This window comes from Ambystoma mexicanum, chromosome 5p, assembly GCF_040938575.1.
Source record: "Ambystoma mexicanum isolate Mex_15411 chromosome 5p, UKY_AmexF1_1, whole genome shotgun sequence".
Classification (NCBI taxonomy): domain Eukaryota; kingdom Metazoa; phylum Chordata; class Amphibia; order Caudata; family Ambystomatidae; genus Ambystoma; species Ambystoma mexicanum.
Window position 1 is genome coordinate 955,324,732 of NC_090930.1, and position 19,151 is coordinate 955,343,882.

At 45.4% G+C, this 19,151-nt stretch overlaps 1 protein-coding gene and 1 long non-coding RNA gene across 10 annotated transcripts in view; one reads left to right on the plus strand and one right to left on the minus strand.

The window, feature by feature from the left end:
* Positions 1-14,016, minus strand: part of IKZF1 (IKAROS family zinc finger 1) — a 393,336-nt gene extending 379,320 nt beyond the window's left edge. For 3 of the 9 annotated variants that reach the window (XM_069613422.1, XM_069613416.1, XM_069613415.1), the window contains exon 1: positions 13,833-14,016. In XM_069613422.1, the coding sequence (XP_069469523.1) occupies positions 13,833-13,971 (139 nt within the window). In that variant the 5' untranslated portion in view covers positions 13,972-14,016. The remainder of the gene's footprint in view (positions 1-13,832) is intronic. The other 6 variants (XM_069613418.1, XM_069613417.1, XM_069613421.1 and 3 more) reach the window with 4 other exon arrangements.
* The window catches only part of LOC138481324 (uncharacterized), a 91,673-nt gene continuing 74,316 nt past the window's right edge, over positions 1,795-19,151 (plus strand). The window contains exon 1 of the long non-coding RNA XR_011274220.1: positions 1,795-2,230. This is a non-coding gene — a long non-coding RNA (uncharacterized lncRNA). The remainder of the gene's footprint in view (positions 2,231-19,151) is intronic.

The following is a 19,151-nucleotide window of genomic DNA, read 5'->3' on the forward strand; positions in this document are numbered from 1 at the left end:
TGATTTCTCCCCATGTGTCCCAATGTGATTTTGCTCCAGGGATCCCACAAGAATGTTGTTCTAGGTGTCGCACAATGACTCTGCTCCTAGGCATGTCACTGTAGTTTGCTTCCATTGTATACTACAATGACTCTGCTTTTAGGTGTCCCTATTGTGTTTTTTCCCTGGAGAGATTTCATTACACTGAGGGCGTGGTATCCACTGCTGCCTGCTCCTGTATGTCTTCCTCTTCTTTCTCTCCTGTGGTAAAGACCAGGTGAGGCACACTGTTCTCTGGTGGGGACAACAGTTGACTCCACGGTGCTGAAGGACTTGTCTTAATAACTACCCAACCCGGGTTTGCGCCTGTACCAGAACATCAACAAAGCCACATCAGATATACACTCCAAACGGCTATGGCGGTCTCTTCTGGTTGCCCCCTGCACTTACACGCTCAAATTCTACATTCCTAAACACAATGTGCATGCCAACCGGAGGCATTGCCAGGATTGTCGAACAAGTGGGGCCTGAAACGAATGTAGTTGGGCCCACTGCAGTGACATTAACATCTGTAAACAGCCACACAGCGCTGCTGAGTAGGCATTTACAGATTTTGGGTGGGCCTTGCCGCTGGGGCCCTACTCTGTCTACGCCCCCATGGCAACGGAACAACACTCAAAGACTTCAAACATCAGAACACCACACCTATCCAAACCTCGAATATATCCCAGTTGCAACCAGTGCATTGGCACACACTGGGCACAAGAATGCCCTCTAGCTACAGTCACCTTAAGTTCTCTTGCTACAAACAACCTCAAAGCCGACCCGCACACAGTGACTGGGTGATTCTGAACTGTGTGCATCAACACAACAGCAAGACTGCCGTACCGTTTCCTCTTTCTCCACTAGCCAGACCCATCGCCCCCCACTCTCAGATCCGCCAGAGCACAAGGAGACCACGCAAATGGCCTTGGTCGGTGGTATAAACCCCAATAACCTAATGTAACATAACATAGCTGATGGTAAAAATGACAGAAGAGGCCTGGGCTTGGATAATTTTCCCGTGAATAAAGGCATGGCTGCTCTGGTGAATTGTTTTCTCGCACTGCACTGTCAGAACTCTCAGAATAACACTGTCAAGTCGCGCAGTGTAAACTGCGTGTTGGTGGTATTGCTTTTCTGGGCATATGCCATTAAGTCGCGTTGCAGAGAAGTGGATGAACAACGTTGCAAGGCATCAATACATTTACACATGAATCAGACAATACGTCTATTTATGGCCAACTTTGTCTTCATTAATTTTAATAAAACCACTGTGGTCTCGGACTGACCAATAGGGCAAGGCCCGAACCAAAAATTTAAAATGTTAGTGTGGGCTAGTTTTTTTGGGTCAAAGTGGGCCACTTTGATGAGTTACTTCACCATGCAGCTAGCAGTTCTGACCAATGTTACTGAAAGAATATTCTTTAAAATGCGCAATTTTCATCACATTTTAAAAACCGCCACCCCACCCCCTTGGGTACTACTCAAAAAGTCAGCCACAAAAGAAATGAATTGCCATGTGCAACTGTCGGCACTTTTTTATTGGTGTCCGAGATAATTGTTTGCCGGTTTTGCAGAGCAGGTAGACAAACCCAATTAGGGAAAAATGTGATATAGCATCGGTCATGTGTGTTTCTAGTGGTGCTTCAAATTGTGCAAATGCAGTAACTCGTCTGATCTCGGGGCGGAATATATGCTGGTACCAGTACTGCATACATGACGAGCAGGAGGAAACCAGCTGGCACGCACGCCGCCGCGCGCCTCACGCTGACCGACACAGAAGGTCTTCTGACGACGCAGCTTTACGGAACTAGGCGGCTGTTTCTGCGCCGCGAGCAGCGCGTGCAGAACATCACCCTTCCCCCCAAACACACCTGCTGGACACCTGTTTTTGTGCTAATCCGACAACAGGACAGAGAAGGAGCGTCGCAGAATGCAGAAGTCACCAATGCGTGTGGCACCGCTAGAGGAATGCAGGTTTGGGAGGCAGCCTGTGTCCATCAGAGAAACTCCTCGTTGAACTCCTGAGAGAAGATGGAGGGAGACACCTGTACACGTTTCTTGTGAAGGTTGTGGAAACTTTGGTGCAACGAGCTTCTGTGGCACTCACGGAAAACGCCAGACTGAGAGGACCTCTTGAAAGTGTTAAATCAATGGTTGGAGGTGATGGAGGGCGCGCACTCATGCCGCCTCAATTTCGTTCATGAAAGTAGGTCACACATTGTTGCGGATTGCATTATACTGGAGTACTATATAAATGCAAACATTTTGAACGGTATTTATATGTATGGTTAAGTGTGCAAGGGATTGGAAATAATCAAGTTTAAAGTAGTTGCATTTCAAATAATGTAACCTATGTCATGTCATATACTATTATTTCAACCCTACACCTCTTATGATGACAATGCAAACCATGGTGAGTACCCCTATACTTTTTCACTAGCTCCCCCTTTTTTATTCTTCCACTTTTATGCTATGTAAAGAAATCCTTTGGTGCATTTCTCGCGGATGGATATCTTAACTTGCTTATGTCCTGGCCTTTCCAAACCTGCCCCAAAGACTCCACGGTTAGCTCCTGGACCAGGCCCCAATGCATCCGGTTAGCTGTCTACTTGATTATTTTTTTTTCACGTTTCTCCATGTTCTATTTTATCGATGGTTTTCATTATTGCTGTCTTTTGTGTCTGGGTGCACTTGATCTGAAATAAAGATGACTTGACTAATTTAGACGTGCACGATTATGTGGTAGGGTAAGCATGGACTTGCTTGCTTGGCTGAATGTGGAGTTTGCATGATGCAACAACGTTTTTGGTATCTGGTGCAAAATTCTAAAAACGGTTTGTAAGATCTTCATTTGACAATAAAAGTTTGAAAATTATAGGTCCGACTGGTAGAAACTTGCAATAAATGCAATAAAAAGTATTTAAAAAAGCAATATTTTCAGTTACATTTTCAAAAGTACCTTTTAAAACTTTGATGTTTCCAACCTAAACCTTTCAAACTAACAGCCTATGTGGAGCGTTTTTACAGATCCGAGTAAGAAACGTGGTTGCATAATTTAAAGATGGCCTCGCTGTATGACTGACACTGTGAATACGGAGTTCATGGATGGAATGAAGCTATCCACCCGGACACAGCTGGTTCCTTCCACATTTGCATTTCCTCCAGTGGTGCATTCGGTCCATTCTGGGTCCTACTGCACTTATTGGTGTGAAGGCGGTGTTAGGATACCACAAGATGCTTGCTTATGGTTAATCAAAACTGAGCCATAAACCCCCCAAATCGTGAGGGCATCAGCAACCGTGATAGAGAGGGGTGCCATTTCGAGACCCAATGAACTAATCGTACAGTTGTATTCAATTAGCTAAAAAAAGACATTGTCCACCGTAATATGAAACAGACATGATTTATATAAAGTGAAAAGGATTTCAAAAGTTCCTTCTTACGTGGGTATTTTAACCAATTGCCTAACATTACTTACATTAAACTGAGTTTATTTCCATGCTAGCAACTCTTCAGAAAACTGATTCATTTTCGCAACTCTTCAGAAAACTGATTCATTTTCGTAAAAAATTAAATGGTCAGTGGACACCCTCGTCTGCAAAATTCTAGATTGAAAATCACCATGTTTGGTTAAAGTGATGCCTACCGCAGGCGTCAGCCATTTTCTACATTCTCCCAGTTTGGGAAGGTAAGTTAAGTGGGGCAAGGGGAGATGATTTGGCCGGGATCACAAAATGTGGCCATGGGAAAAGGTATTCAGGTCCCCTGATTCCAGAGCCAAACACACAGCCTCTAGGCCAAAAGCAGAACATTAGAGGATTATCACCTCACTCTATAATCAGGGGGGGAAATGCATGTTACAAGCTACTAGCCAGCCATACAAAGTCACCCACCACACCAATGTTATGCATACACACAGCACACAACATTTCTTACTCGCCAAGAGATGCAAATCACTAGTCAATGACTAGTGGCGTGTGCACATTTTGCACGCAGTGATAATCACAAATGTGGATGTTCGGCGGCATGCAAATGTAATCTGCAGACATAAGCACACTCCGTTCCATTTTGTAGATCCCCCCTCAGACCGGGGTATGCTCCATTTTCCCATGTACAAAAGAATTAAAGCACATGATAGAACTCAATTTAGAGCTGCTTCTGACAAAAGGGAATGAGGCATTGTGCTTAATTCTAGGCATGAAATGAGATAAATGCAACTCTGCCCTCTGATAATGCAGGCCGATGGCGATCCACCTGCGTAAGCCCGGCGTATGTGGAACTCGGGCTGAACGCCTCGGTAGGCAACACGTATTAAGAATTTTTTATCATTTTCAGACATAGAATGCACAGTTTTTCACATTCCAAATCCAATTGAAGGAATGCCATAATAACTAAAACAAGACTTAGGTTTTTTAAAACTGTTACACAGTAAATTACTTGCGTTTGTACCTCATTTTAGGGAGCATTGGCAATCACTGTATGTGCTGTAGTTAAGCAAAAGTACTACAGACACTTTTTTACCAGCACCCCAGAAAATTCAATTACAAATAAAAGAATATTTGTATGTCAGGTTTTCCTAGTGTTTTTTTGTTTGTTTCTTTGTTTTACCTCTTTGTATGAATAGTTTTGCTTGCAGCTTTTGCCCTGGCGGGGGTGAAGTGGTGGAGTGTGGGGGCCAGGGGGCGGTGATACTTCTGCTTTTGCTTACCTTTTCTCTTCCTTTTCTTTTATGTTTTTTCTTGTCGCACTTGACTTTTGTCTTCCTCCTCGGTCCCACAACCAAAGTACAAAGGGACAGACCCCCCCCCCAATGTGGGTCTTGCAGCACAGGAAGGTGCCCAGAAACGTAATGAGAAGATGCCTGCCGGCGAACATCAAGCACAACACTGCAAAGAAACTGCAAATGCAGCCCCATTTTGAGACAGATCGGGCCATATGCCAATGCTGGGAGCAACACAAAACATCTAAACGGGAACATAGCTCAGAGGGTTGAGTGTCTGATGCAGATAACTTGTGCGTTCTGCAGGCCAAAGGTTAGATCGCCAGCAGGAGTGTCTCACCTTGTGAGTACGATTGAGCTGCAAACTGAGTTCCGTGGCAGTTACACCTTTATTCAAAGAGCTGGCAAGCTACTGGATTCTGGGAGCAAGCGCTATGTACAAAACAAGTTTTTATTATATAAACTCTTAGCTATTGCTCGCCTCTTGTTTCTGAGGGCAATTCTTTGGAAAGAAAGGCTGCAGGGGTGCATGTCATTTATCGTGGCAAAAGCATATTTTCTAGCTCTGTGGTCAGAAAGCAAGCTAACTGTACAGTTTAGGATTAGCAACCGAGAAACTACTGTTCCTTCGATAACAGTGGATTGCTTGGCAACCTTCTGACAGGCAATACTGCCAATGCTCGTTTTGTAGAGGTGCAACCTGACTGATACGCTGAACAATCTGCTGTCAGTAAATGTAGTGTTCATGATATATAGGTATATAGTACTGACAATCTGAACAACCTTTTGATGCGCAATGCATGTAGTATGAATTATATACAGCCATATCCTATAGGATGATCTGATCAACCGTCTGACTGGCAATACATGTAGAGTTCATGATGTATAGATATATACTACCTGACAATCTGAACAGCCTTCTAACTGGCAAAGCATGTTATATGAATGCTTTACAACCATATCATATGCGACAATCTGAACAACCATCTGACTGGCAATGCCTGTAGAGTTCATGATGTATAGATATTTTAACGACGGCTTTCTGACTGGTAATTCATGCAGTGTTCTTGATGGATAGATATATCCTACCTAACAATCTGAACAATCACCTCACTCGCACCACATGTAATACCAATGATATACAGTTATATCTTTCTTAACTATCTAAACAATCATCTGACTGGCAATGCATTTAATATGAATAATGTACAGCTATATCCTACGCAACAATCTGAACAACCATCTGACTGGCAATGCCTGTAGAGTTCATTGTGTGTAGATATATTCTACATGACAATCTGAACAGCCTTCTGACTGGCAACACATGTAATATGTATGATGTGCAACCATATCCTATGTGACAATCTGAACAACCATCTGACTGGCAATGTCTGTAGAGTTCATGATGTATTGATATATACTACCTGACAATCTGAACAGCCTTCTAACTGCCAAAGCATGTAATATGAATGATATACCGCCATATCATATGCGACCATCTGAACAACCATCTGACTGGCAATGCCTGTAGAGTTCATGATGTATAGATATATTACATGATAATCTTAACGGCTTTCTGACTGGTAATTCATGCAGTGTTCTTGATGGATAGATATATCCTACCTAACAATCTGAACAATCACCTCACTCGCACCACATGTAATACCAATGATATACAGTTATATCTTTCTTAACTATCTAAACAATCATCTGACTGGCAATGCATTTAATATGAATAATGTACAGCTATATCCTACGCAACAATCTGAACAACCATCTGACTGGCAATGCCTGTAGAGTTCATTGTGTGTAGATATATTCTACATGACAATCTGAACAGCCTTCTGACTGGCAACACATGTAATATGTATGATGTGCAACCATATCCTATGTGACAATCTGAACAACCATCTGACTGGCAATGTCTGTAGAGTTCATGATGTATTGATATATACTACCTGACAATCTGAACAGCCTTCTAACTGCCAAAGCATGTAATATGAATGATATACCGCCATATCATATGCGACCATCTGAACAACCATCTGACTGGCAATGCCTGTAGAGTTCATGATGTATAGATATATTACATGATAATCTTAACGGCTTTCTGACTGGTAATTCATGCAGTGTTCTTGATGGATAGATATATCCTACCTGACAATCTGAATAATCACCTGATTCGTAACACATGTAATATCAATGATATACTCTCATATCTTTCTTAACAATCTGAACAATCGTCTGACTGGCAATGCATGTAGAGTTCATGACGTATAGATATATTCTACCTGACAATCTGAAGAGCCTTCTGACCGGCAATGCAAATAATATGAATGATTTACAGCCATATCCTATGCAACAATCTGGACAACCGTCTGACTGGCAATGCCTGTAGAGTTCATGGTGTGTAGATATAGACTACCTGACAATCTGAACATGTGTCTGACTGGCAACGCATGTAATAGCAACAAGATACAGGTATATCCTACCTAATAATCTGAAGTTACTATTTTATTACTCCTCGTTACTTACTCCCCCTTGCTGTAGTTTCCCCTATTACTCGTAAAGCGCCCTGTTCCATGCCAAAGCTAGGTTTGCACTCAATCTATACAAAAACAAAAAAATTATAAATAAATAAAAAAAGTACTTTGAGTAAAACATTATTCATTGCAAAGGGTATCAAGGCACAAAAATAACTGCATCCACATTGTGAATGAAATTGTGCACAATGTCCCAAAGACTATCGTTGTTATATAGCGTAGACGGATGCACTCAAAATGTTGTCCACGATTGAAATGGGCGCTACAGAAGATGTAAAGAGTAACCTTTTAGGCCCAAGCGGAAGCCTAAGCAGTCTCTCTGAAAACTATTTAAAAGCCATTCTCAAAATCAGGAATCAAGGACATTATTTTAAAATAGGGGACTGGATGGAAGGCATTGGAAGATTGACCACAAGGGGAAGGGATGCATTATTATCAAAAGCGAAGAAGAAACAAGTCTAAGAATTGCAGGAGATAGTGGCACGGTGTATGCTGTGGGCTTAATGGGAGCGATCTAACAGGATTGAGGGTGAAGACAACAGCAATGTTACAAACCCCTAAGTGTTTCTGGATGTCATTTTAAAATGTCCAGGCCTTTGTAACTAACAGATATTCACATGCTGCTTGTTTGTGTGTCTTGTTTGTGTGAGTTTATTACAAGAAAGATAGAAAAACGTAGTTTCTACAACAAAATATAAAGTCCTTTCTGGACCACTCTCAACCCTTGCACTGATGACCACACTGGTCATTGAGGGTAGAGTAGTAGATCAAATACTAGCAGGCTGTGCCTTCCACCCTTCTCTTGGCAGTCCAATGACCACCATAAGACTGTGTAACAGTTACCCTTACTTCAGCGCTACTAAACGTCACATGAGGGATAGTAAGCACTCCATACCAATGAACAAGAGAATGTTTGCGGCTACAATCGCTGCCAATAAACTCTAAAATCCAATCAGATATTCCAGAGAACCACAAGAAATAGTTAGGGGATCATTTGGCTTATCAGGTGTTTAATTGTCCAATATTTGTCTTTGTTTTTGGTAATTCTGACACCTGACTGGAGTCTGCGATTCAGTGGGTCGGGTCGCTCGCTGTAGGGCGAACTAGCAACAGGCGGTACTGAATTAGTGATTGTCTCTGTGTGCTGGTTGCGTGGAAAAGTATGTGAACAGGAAACTTTAGGGCATCAACCGTCAGAACACCCGTGAAGCTAACGTCCTCTCATGCTGCTATACGGGGATCTAGGTAGCCATGAGACACAGCAACAGTGCAATAAAGGCGGTAGCAAGCAGGATTCAGTGGGTAACCCCGTTCTCAAACAGTGTCTGGCATGAAATCATTGTTGACATCTTAGGGGCCTGTAGAGTTCGGCACCAAAAGTATAATCATTCATTCTTTCATGTATCCCATTTGTTCAATCGGTGAGGCTGCGTGAGAATAGCTAGACAAGACTGGTCGGGTGCAGATTACGTGGATTTTATAGGGGGAAAATACAAAATTAAGCAAAAGAAGAAATTCAGAAAAATTCAGAAAAATAATTTGGAAACATATTACTAAATTGCTAACTAAGCAGAAAGGGAGGCCAGGAGTAAGGATATTATGGCGGCGGGATTATCAGTCGTTGTGCAGGTATGTGAGGGGGTGCCCCCATTAAGAGACGGGCTAGATTTTTGTTTAAAACATTTGAAAAAATAATACATTCCAAAACAACAGGTTGGTAAGAAAAACATGGTTGAAAAAGTCTTCTTCCAGCCCAGCTATATGAAAAGGACAAAAACAACAGTGTAATATTGAATGTTTGTGAACCACCTGGGGTTGTGGTGTAAACAGAAAATGCATTGAAACTGATACCCTCAGCTGCGCCTCCTTCTCATCCTCTTGACCTTCGCTGTCCCCCACACACCCCATACTCACCATCACCCCCACAAATTCAAACCCCATATCTGGGTCCTGCCTTTCTGCCACTCGTTCCCACATTGCTGTGTTTTACAACAGTTATATCAAGACTGAAGAAAACAGTGGAAGTAGACGTATCTAAATGAAGACCATTCGTTTTTGTCTCCCACAGCGTGCAGCCTTATGCACCCTGCCCTTTCCCATCACCCACCATTAAGGGACATGCATGTCTATAGCCACACAACCCCCTCGCATTACCTGTACAGGTAGCTAAGCATGCACCAATCGCCTGCGAGATAGCCCAGTAAATTGAATTGCAGGGGTGTTACCATCAGAGCACAGGTTCGAATCCGCAGTTGGGGAGAAGTGGAAAAAAAGCAAAGGTGCTATTTATTCTCTGCCATCCTGGATCACTGCTGAAGTGGCATAAAGTAAGGGAACATGGCGGATTTCCGCAAAAAGTAGGGGGATTTCACACCCGTTAGTTCCTGCATTCTAGACCCGTTAGTTCCTGCCTTCTTCAACCTCTTCTCTCAACATAATAACAATGTACAGAACACGATATAAGACTTACTTGTGCCCCATTGCTCCAACATCTAAGTAGAGTCTGGTTACAAAGCACGTGGGTGTCCCAGTGGAGCTTTATCTCTATGCAAGTGCACAGAGAAGGTCAACCAAGAACACTTCATAGAAGACAGTAGGACATTGCTGGGCAATGGCTTCTACAAGAAACGCATGCTGAATACAGACAGCCAGTGCTGCAGCTTCTCCCGGGCGGACTCCAGTGTGTAACAGCTATGACAGGCTCCTAATGCATGTGTAAAAGAAAGATAAGGTGGGTGAGTGCGGGGTGGAGGAGGTTTAAATGTCCATGTGATGTGGGATGTCTTGTTCTGTCCGTCCAGGGTGGGAGTAAACATTAACTATTGGGAATGTGCAGGATAAATTCTCAATTCTTGGCTGCTGCTTTCTTTCTTTTTGCATTTTTGTTGAATACTTGCGAATGAGATATCTGGTTGATGTCCTCCTTTGTCAGTACAGTGTTTTTTAATTATGATATGATATGGCATTTGTAACGCGCCTATACACAAGTGTTTCAAGGGGTGTGTGTGTGGGGATGTGTGTGTAAGTGTGGTGCCAGCATTCCTCCTACAGGCAGTTTGGCAGATCCCCGGGCAATGCAATGCATATGGGAGTACAGATACATTGTTAGGGAATGGTACAAACTGCAAAACGGAATGGGTGTGCAGTTAAACATGTTCTGGTAATGTGTATGTTGTTTGTTTTTTTTACATTGGGCTATATATGTGTCTAGGGAGAACATGGGATGTAATTTAGGTTAACATACCCTAAGACTTCATACGTCACCAATAAAAGCAATTATGGCTGAACCGAAATTAACTGCAATTGTGTCAATGGCAATTTAGTTGATATTCAAAACACACATGCCAGCAACAGGATTCCGTGGGCCCCATGTCTGCCTGGTGCACTGGAATGGCCACCATAATTTTGAGACCTGCACTGTATGTGAGGTGTGTGGTGTGTCGTGACAGTACAGCTATTGCAATATAATAAACGTGTGACCAGGCTACACTTGGATTGCAGGCATGGTGGAATTCACCCTCCAGTCATTGGTTTATCGAACGAGTGCTGCAGATTCATACAGCTGTTGCCACAGCACTGCTCCTCTCCTGGAGATGTCCATGCCCCCCTGGGCCTACAAGGCCTGCTCTCCTAATACAGCAGGCCCGTGGATTTTGAGGGCTCCGTCTGTAGATTAACTCTGAGGGGGATGCGAAAGGGAACGTCCCACATTTGGGATGTCTTTTTAGTGGGTCAAATGTTTGGTTTCCTAAGAGTTCAGACGGGTTCTGTTCTGAAGTGCAGTGTGTAACAAAATGGCAGGTTAATGTTGCGCACCAAAAGAGAAAGTGTTGCAATTTAGAGCACCCAGGTGTTGTCTGAGGGAGCCGGCTTTCCGGCTGGCGCCCTCGCCCCTGACGGGGCTTTCCTGTCTGACTGAGGCCTGGACTGAGCGCACGGCCGAGGGGCCCAGTGATCTCTGCCGCGGACTCTGTGTCGCCATGGCGGGGTGCTGTGGCACCAAGGACTGTGCGCGTCTCTGAGGGGATTTTACCCGTCCAGTGTCCAGCATTGTGTGGGGGCAGGAGGAGCGTTTGGCTTTCAGCCGAAGTGAACTGTTCTCTGCTCGGGGGAGGGATACTTGCTTCAAAACGTGCACTCGTTGACTCCTGAAGCGGGGTTTGGCTGGTATGGGACTCTGGAAATCCACTTTTGTCGCGCCCCTGGGCTGGGGTGAAGGAGGAGGGTTCGTGCCTGAAGTGAACGCTTTCCGTTGCGAATGACTCCGGAGTTTCGCGGCCCACTGGTCTAACTGTGTTGGAGTGGGACAGCCTGAAAGAAAGTTGAGGTGCATGTCGCAGCATCCAATTTTGTTTCCGCGCTGCAATGTGCTCGTTCACGTGACAGGTGTGTAAACCAAAACAAACTGATAACGTTGCATCGATGCACGCGCCGCCACAGCTTGGATCTGAGATGCGCAAAGCCACGTGACGGTGTTCAAGAAAATTGACAGTGTTTCGGCAGCGTCTCCGAGGAAACGCGCGGCTGGCATGGCCCTGTGTCTGTGAGGCCCATCCCGAGGGAAATAACGGAATCAGGATGGGGCTGGCGGTGGCAATTTATACACCACCTGTCACGAGACGCGGTGGGGGCCACTCACTACCATGTGGTGTAACTTTGCTAAAAATGTTTGGAGGGGCATGACATGTCAAATGAAAGGGCTCCCCTGCCAAATGAGTGTGGAAAAACGGTGTGCCAAAAGGTGTGGGGTGCTCACAGACACCTTTGTCCCCACTAAAATTACGCCCATGCGTCACTACCCGAAAACACACAAAGCAAGAACTTCTTGCCCATGACATCGCCGCCACCATCTATGTCAAAGTGCCGTGGAACAAGTCGGAAGTTGCAATTGGCGTTATTTCGTTATGAACATGCCCCATCTAGTGAGTTGATCAATTCCGCTAGCTACTGTTGCAGTTAAAATGCATTTATGGGGGGTCACAAAAGTGGTGGGTGCACCGCGCTGCCGCTGCCCCGTTTTCACCCCGAACAACTTTCCTGAAGTATCCGCAATGGCGCTCAAAAATCGAAGTAACAATAGCACGCGCAGCGAAGCCAACACAAATTCGTGAATGACGTTATATAAAACCACTTTACACAACGATTTTAAAAAAAATACATTACGTTCGAGTTATTCCTTCAGCCTGATTCGAGGGCCCGTTTTTCAACACTCAAAGGTACTTTGTTTAGCGTTCGTGCTCAGTGTCAGGTGGACATCTTTCCAATTTGCTTTCACAACGACTTCCCTAAATTGCTCGGCTCTGGTGGTTCCCTATTTCTGCATCCTGTTTTTCCTCACTTTTTACTGCGGTCTAACCGCCCCATTCTGGCGCTTGGACACGCCACTAGGTTGCTTCATTTATCAGAAGTGTTTTTATGGCAAGATCTGGAACAAAACCTGTTTTCGTTTCTTCAGCAGACACACACACGTTGCGCCGTTTCTCTATAACGCGAAAACAGACCTGCCCGAAAGATAGAGATCACGCGCAGCAAACAGCAAAGTGACACAAGTTCGCGGATAGTGCGAATTTCCATATTTGCCACACACAACCGAAAACAATGACCGAGCCTTTTCATAATTCCCAATTAACTGCTGCTTTTAAAAGGGAGCTTTGAGGGGCATGAGAAATGCACGATCTTGAGTTAGTGACCGCCATGCCATTGTCAAGCATCAATGTTTACTATTTACCTAGCAATTATCCGGATTCGTGTTTTCCGTATTTTTTTACACGTGGTTCAAATGGAATGTTCAACCTTTTCACGGCACTCAGATCAAATAAACGGGGGGGGGGCCTCCCCGAGCTATCGCGCTGCCTTTATCATATAAACTTTTTGGCGATTTTTTTCTGACGGGACGTGAACGTCTTTATTTGGCACGCGCACTCCTCACGCCCAGCCAGCCACGGCGCATCGGACAGCGGCGCACAGCGGCACAGCACCTCCTGCTCAGCCCCGGGTCACTATGGCCCAATGGGGGCCCGATGCGCAGTGCCCCGCCGCGTCCCATACGTTCGCGGCAGCTTTAACCACGTGGTTTGCCAAAGTAAACAGACCATTGCAGCATTTATCAACACTAACCAAGTTAATGAAAGAAAAACACACACTGAGCAGAAAAGCAGCATTTATGGAAAGTGTCTGAGCGCGTGGTCCTGGAAACTAAAGGGAAAATATGGAAGTGGCTTTCATCCGGAGCGGGTTACTCGCCGAAGTGCCTGTGGTAGGAGAGCAACAGGTGCCTCCTGCACGAACGGGACTCTGGAGAGTTTTGCATGAGCAGCAGTAGGTATGCTAGGAAGCAGAATCGGAGAATTGCTCACCCTAATAGGGAATACTGATGTTTACTGCCCGCATGGACCAATAAAACCGGCCGATTAGGATAGTAATCACCCTTACCCCCCTGCATTGGCTATTTATTGGGACGGGCCATAGTAAGTTGGGATGGCCGACTCTAGGGGTCTCCCGGATGCCTCCGGTGATGTTGTCGCCCTGCCAGCCCTGTACAGTACCTGCTCTCCCCACCGCCTGCAGACAGCTCTCCCAGTGTCCATGCGCCTCTCTGGCAGGTGCCGCGGCGCGCTGGAACAGCTCCCCCGCTCTGGGGCCTGCCTCCGCCCCTCTCCACTCCACTTCCTCATTCCAGTGCATCCTCCTGATCTCCCTCACAGGGGCCGGACACGCCTGCAGTGCTCTGCCGGCTCCCGGCAGCCTTTCATAGAGCCCAGGGCGCCTGGAGAGGTTAGGCGCTACCCACTCCTGGGGGGGGGGGGGGTGCTGTGTTGTCAGAGAAAAGATGGCAACACCCCTTTCTGCTGCTTGATGCGCCCAGAGGGCTCCACACTGGATACGCATGGATATGTACGCTGCATAGGCACCTGCCAGTGGAAATCATGATGCGCGCTTTCCAATGTTATTGCAAAAACACTCATCATGCTGTATAGAGTTTGAATAAGTTATATTCTCCAGCACTTTAATGCAAATCAATTTACAAAAGTATATTTTACACAGGGCACAGTAGCAGGTAGACATTTTTCTCTTTATGGTATCAGTGCTTAATTTGTAAGAAAATAAGTCTCAGGGCTCAAATATTTTCTTGCATGAGGGGTGTGTGACGAATCAACTTCCAGGTCAACAATGGCCGAGGGAGGAATATCGGTTTCTAAACCATCAATCAGCCCCACACCCAGTGACGTCATTTCACCAAAATGCCAGGGGTAGCAGAAGTGACATCACATGACACTTGACCCCCTGATGACATCACCGGAAGTGATGTCATTTGACCCCACCCGAAGTGATATTGCGGGTAGCGATGCAACACAACCTTTCACCCGTTGACAAAACAGGAAGTGACATCACATAGCAATGTACACTACGAAAAATATGGTTACGATATCACTGTAATGTGATGTACATTTCAGAAAAGAATGGATCGCATATGTATCGTTAAGATCAGTGTGTATAGGCCCATATTACCAAATTACTGTCAATGCAGGCAGACGTCCATGACCAAATGATAATGATGTGTTATTATATAGCACTTACGCTTAAGCGCTTTACATAGAAGAAATATACACCTAATATCAGCCAACCTGTGCTGGTACCCATTTATCGACCTCAGAAGGATGAAAGGCTGAGTTTAGGTGTTTAAGAACAGACTAAATCAGTGACTCGCCCCCTGAAGTGTGCCTGAAATAAACCTTTAATGAGTCTGGCAATAATTGTATAGAATTCCAGAAAGACACATTTATTTGGTATTCCTATTCTTTCTTATTTAGGGTAATTGCTGAAAGTGTTAGACTTGTGGCGCCCCTGTTCTTTTTTTTTTCTTCTTCTCTTTTTAAGGGGCCTAAACAAGAAAGCCAGCCACCCCAGTAGCAAAGAGCCACATGGTGCTGGTCACAGCCCAGGAGCTTATATTGCAAAAAAAAAAAATATATATATATATATTTTTTTTAGAGGTCGCAAGGGAGACCACAGAGGTCGCAAGGGAGACCTCAGAGGTCGCACTTGCGACCTCCGGCGACCCCCAACTGACGTCCCTGCCCACACCTCTAGTACACCAGGAGGGATCTGAACAGATTGGAAACACAAGTAAATTAAAAACCTCCTTGTCCAATTTTGGTAACTTGGACATAGCAGCAGGCTTATCTCTGCAAGGTCGTGGATTGTTGGTTAGTTGCAACACAGCGAAAATACAATTTTTACCCAATGATAAAAGGGACTGTCCAGTCAAGATTGGGAGCTGCGTGAAATGACCGAATACAAAAGTCCAACTTTTTTTTTCTTCAATTTTTCCGCAAATATATATGTGGGAGGAGACCCCCTCAGCCCCCCACCTTACCCCTATACATTTTTATTAACTTTACCCCCACACATATATATCTGCAGCAAAATGGGAGTCGGACTTTTGGAGGTCGGACTTTTTGCATTCAGTCATATCGTACAATACCCAAGATCGTATACAAATAACTTTATTATTATTACAACAGACAGTTCTAGCACACTACAAAGTACAGCGCACCCTGTAAAGAAACACTGAGGACAGACAGTTTCACGAAGGAAAGGGATGCAATCTGGATACTGATAGGAGGGTAGTCGGTAAAGCAATCAGTCTTAGCTGTTCAAGTTTATTTGGATTCAGCAGCAAGGGAGCAAGGGGTTATAAATGTCACAAGGGGCCTTAGGAGAAGAACCAGCGGGACAGAACCACAATGTACCTGGTGCTTGAGAGGATCTTGATGCTCGAAGTCGGTTCCAGGATGCTTTGCAGCTCCTGAGACAGAGTTCAAGACTGGAGACAGTCGCGGATATCAGGCGGAAGGCAGTTCACCAAGCGAGGCTGGACGGATGGCAACAGGCTGGCCCACATGGCAGCTCGGGGTCAAGAATTGTCTCTGTGCTGGTCGGCGGATCTGGAACGCTGGTCGAGGTGTATCAGACGGCTTTAGTAACTGCAGCGTGACAACGTCAGTGGTACAGTCGGTCGTGTTTCGAGGGCTCGACTGCCTCGAAAATGTCCTTAAAAGATGTATGCTGGTTGATGCTTGTTGCGGCACTCCTCCTATCTTCTTTGTAGGGCTCGTGTCATCCTTTAAGGCGGACGGCCAAAGCAGAGGAGAGTGTTTGCAGGCAACAGCCTTGTCCTTTTTTCATAGACTCTCTGGCACTTCCCACCTAGGAAGCTTGATGGCAGAACCTAGCAGGGCACGCTGTGTGCTGGCTGGGTAGCGGTTCTGGTACTGCTGGATGGGCCCTCTGAGTCCGGTATCTCCCCCTGTTCCCTGAAAGATGTTTAGGGGAGGGATCTTGCTTCCCTCTTGGAAATCCTGGCCTTCCTTCACTGCCAGAAGCTGTAAGGCAGACTGTACCTTCAGCCAGGGTCCAAATGAGTCGTTCTTCATACTCCTTTCGAAGTTGTTGTATGATCTGCCAAAAGAGGGGCTCAACCCTCTTTTAAAGCCAAATGCGCCCCAGTGATTGATGCAGGCTAAGCCTACCTTAATGAACCCATCCTGGGTCCCCACCAACAACCTTCTGTTATGTGTGAGGTCATAACCAGCGTGCTTTGAAACAGGAAAGGTAAGGGGTGACAACATGTACTGCTAAGTCCCACCCATCTTCCTGTCTGTTGTGGATCAAAGTATCTCTCTGGTTAATTGAGCTCTCCGTGACTCCTGATTAAACTACAGGTCTCCCTTGAAGTTTGTGGCAAGAACAGACTTTCTGTCTCCATTAAATCACATTCCTCTTCCCTCTGATATGGGGACCCCCGGCAGGGGTTGCATATGTAAACAGTTGTCCCAGACATGCCACATTCACTGCCCTTCATACAGAGGGGTAGGAGCTAGTTTCAAGTTGACATATTGTATATCAAAAAGGTGTTGGGGTTTCCGGTCCCCTTTTGTCAGTTCTGCGATGATTAGGCCTACCACAAGCCTGTTTCAATTAACTCTCATCAGTATGTGCTGCCACCAACAGAACTTAGACAATAGAAAGAGCGGATCCATGAAGCCTTTGATATTTTAATTAGGTTGGCCCTGGCCGGAGGAAGTTGTTGCCTTCCCCCTTCCTTAGATTGCTTGATGTATCCATTGCTGTCACGTTCCAGCTAAATGTGACAGGGAGGACTGCGCCTGTAGGCTGTGTCCCCCCAGAGTACACATGATTGTTTGTTGTACGGTGAGCAGCGGAAAATGTGTGTGGATTAGCCCCACACATTTTCTGATGTTGATCTCTCATCATTTGTAGAGGAGGTCCCAGACATGGCCTGCACCCCTACCCCTCATTTCGAGGTACCAGGAGAGTACTCACCAAGGTATGTGACGTATGAGGAACAAATGAACCAACAAAGAGCTGCACTGGGGCTCTGCCCAGTGTACATCAGAAGATCCATACCTGTTGAAGCGCCCATAAACAGACAACCCTGGGCAGCAAGGTACCCTATCAGACAGCCGTACCAGCCGCTGATACGAAACGAAGAATACCTACAGACGGTCCATGAAGAGACCCAAAAAGCCCTAATGGAAGGCCAGTGGAAATGCCACAAGGGCCTGAAAAGACTCGTGAATAAACAAAAGCAACTATCGAAGACAAGCACGCCAGTGCGAGTAGCTACTAAATTAAATGTAATGGACACAGAGAAGAGACAATGTTAAAACGTAAGGAAACGTTGCTACGAGACAAGATGGAAGCAACTGACCAGTTAAACGTGTGTTAATAGGCTTGGAACACAAGAGGCTAAAGAAAATGATACCGCTTGCAATGCTTAGTAGAAGATTAGAGCGGCAAGCACCAACCATATATCTACCTCAATAAGACACATTATACAAGTGCGACTCCATTTTGTAAAAGCAGAAATGTACCCAGGCTGCCAGAGGCCTGACATGCCAAGTTTCGTAACCCAGCCAGAGGCAAGAGAAGGAGCGTAATCGAAACTCAACAAAGAGCGGCTCATGCCTAGGAAATCGAGGTCATCCAGAGAAAGGGAGGAGAGCGTCAGCTAGCAAGACTCAGACCTCAGAGCGTACCAGCCTGCCCCATGAAGGTCAAGATAAGGGGGCCCATGCAGGTGGCGAGGCCGAAACCGAATTAAATGCACTAAAAGCTGGAAACTGAAGCAGATTCATGGTGAACTAGCACGTGATCAGCCAGGCGCGAAGAGGTACCACCGCCTCATGTCACCCATAACCCGAGGATGCCATAACTGTTCCTGATAAGAGGCTACAGTTTCGAGGCCATACCCAGCCAACTAATTGACACATAGCCCAAGATACTGATTGATGGAAGGGAGGCAGGGTGAAACTTGGGACACCAGGCACCTGGAGTGTCCATTCTGCATGCTGCTAATTAAAAGTGGAAATTTATGTCTAGGGGTGTAACCTGCCCAATCACAATGGACCAAGTTATCTGGGGTCCTATACATCGTAGAACCATTGAGACGTCGTACTTGCAGTGACGTCTATCATGTGTGATGTAGAGGGAGGGGTGTAGACGCCCACCCGACAAGAGTTATCCAATCCGCATGTTCCATTATCATATACAGATATAGCACCTATACTTAAGGTACCTTTCATAACCAATTATATTGCATGACGAGTTTTGTAGAATTAGACGTCAATGATGACGAATATTGCCTATAAGAATTGCTGTTCAACTGAAGTTCGAGGAAGTTGGAGCAAGACAGGTGATCGCAACGATGCTGATTCCCATTTGTTTCCCTGTTTGATGTACTTGTCATTAAACAGACTTCCCTTTGCCAAACTACTGAGTCCTCTTATTGAGTCGTGTTGGAGTAAGTGAATCCTGCACCCCCATCCCTCACATGGTTC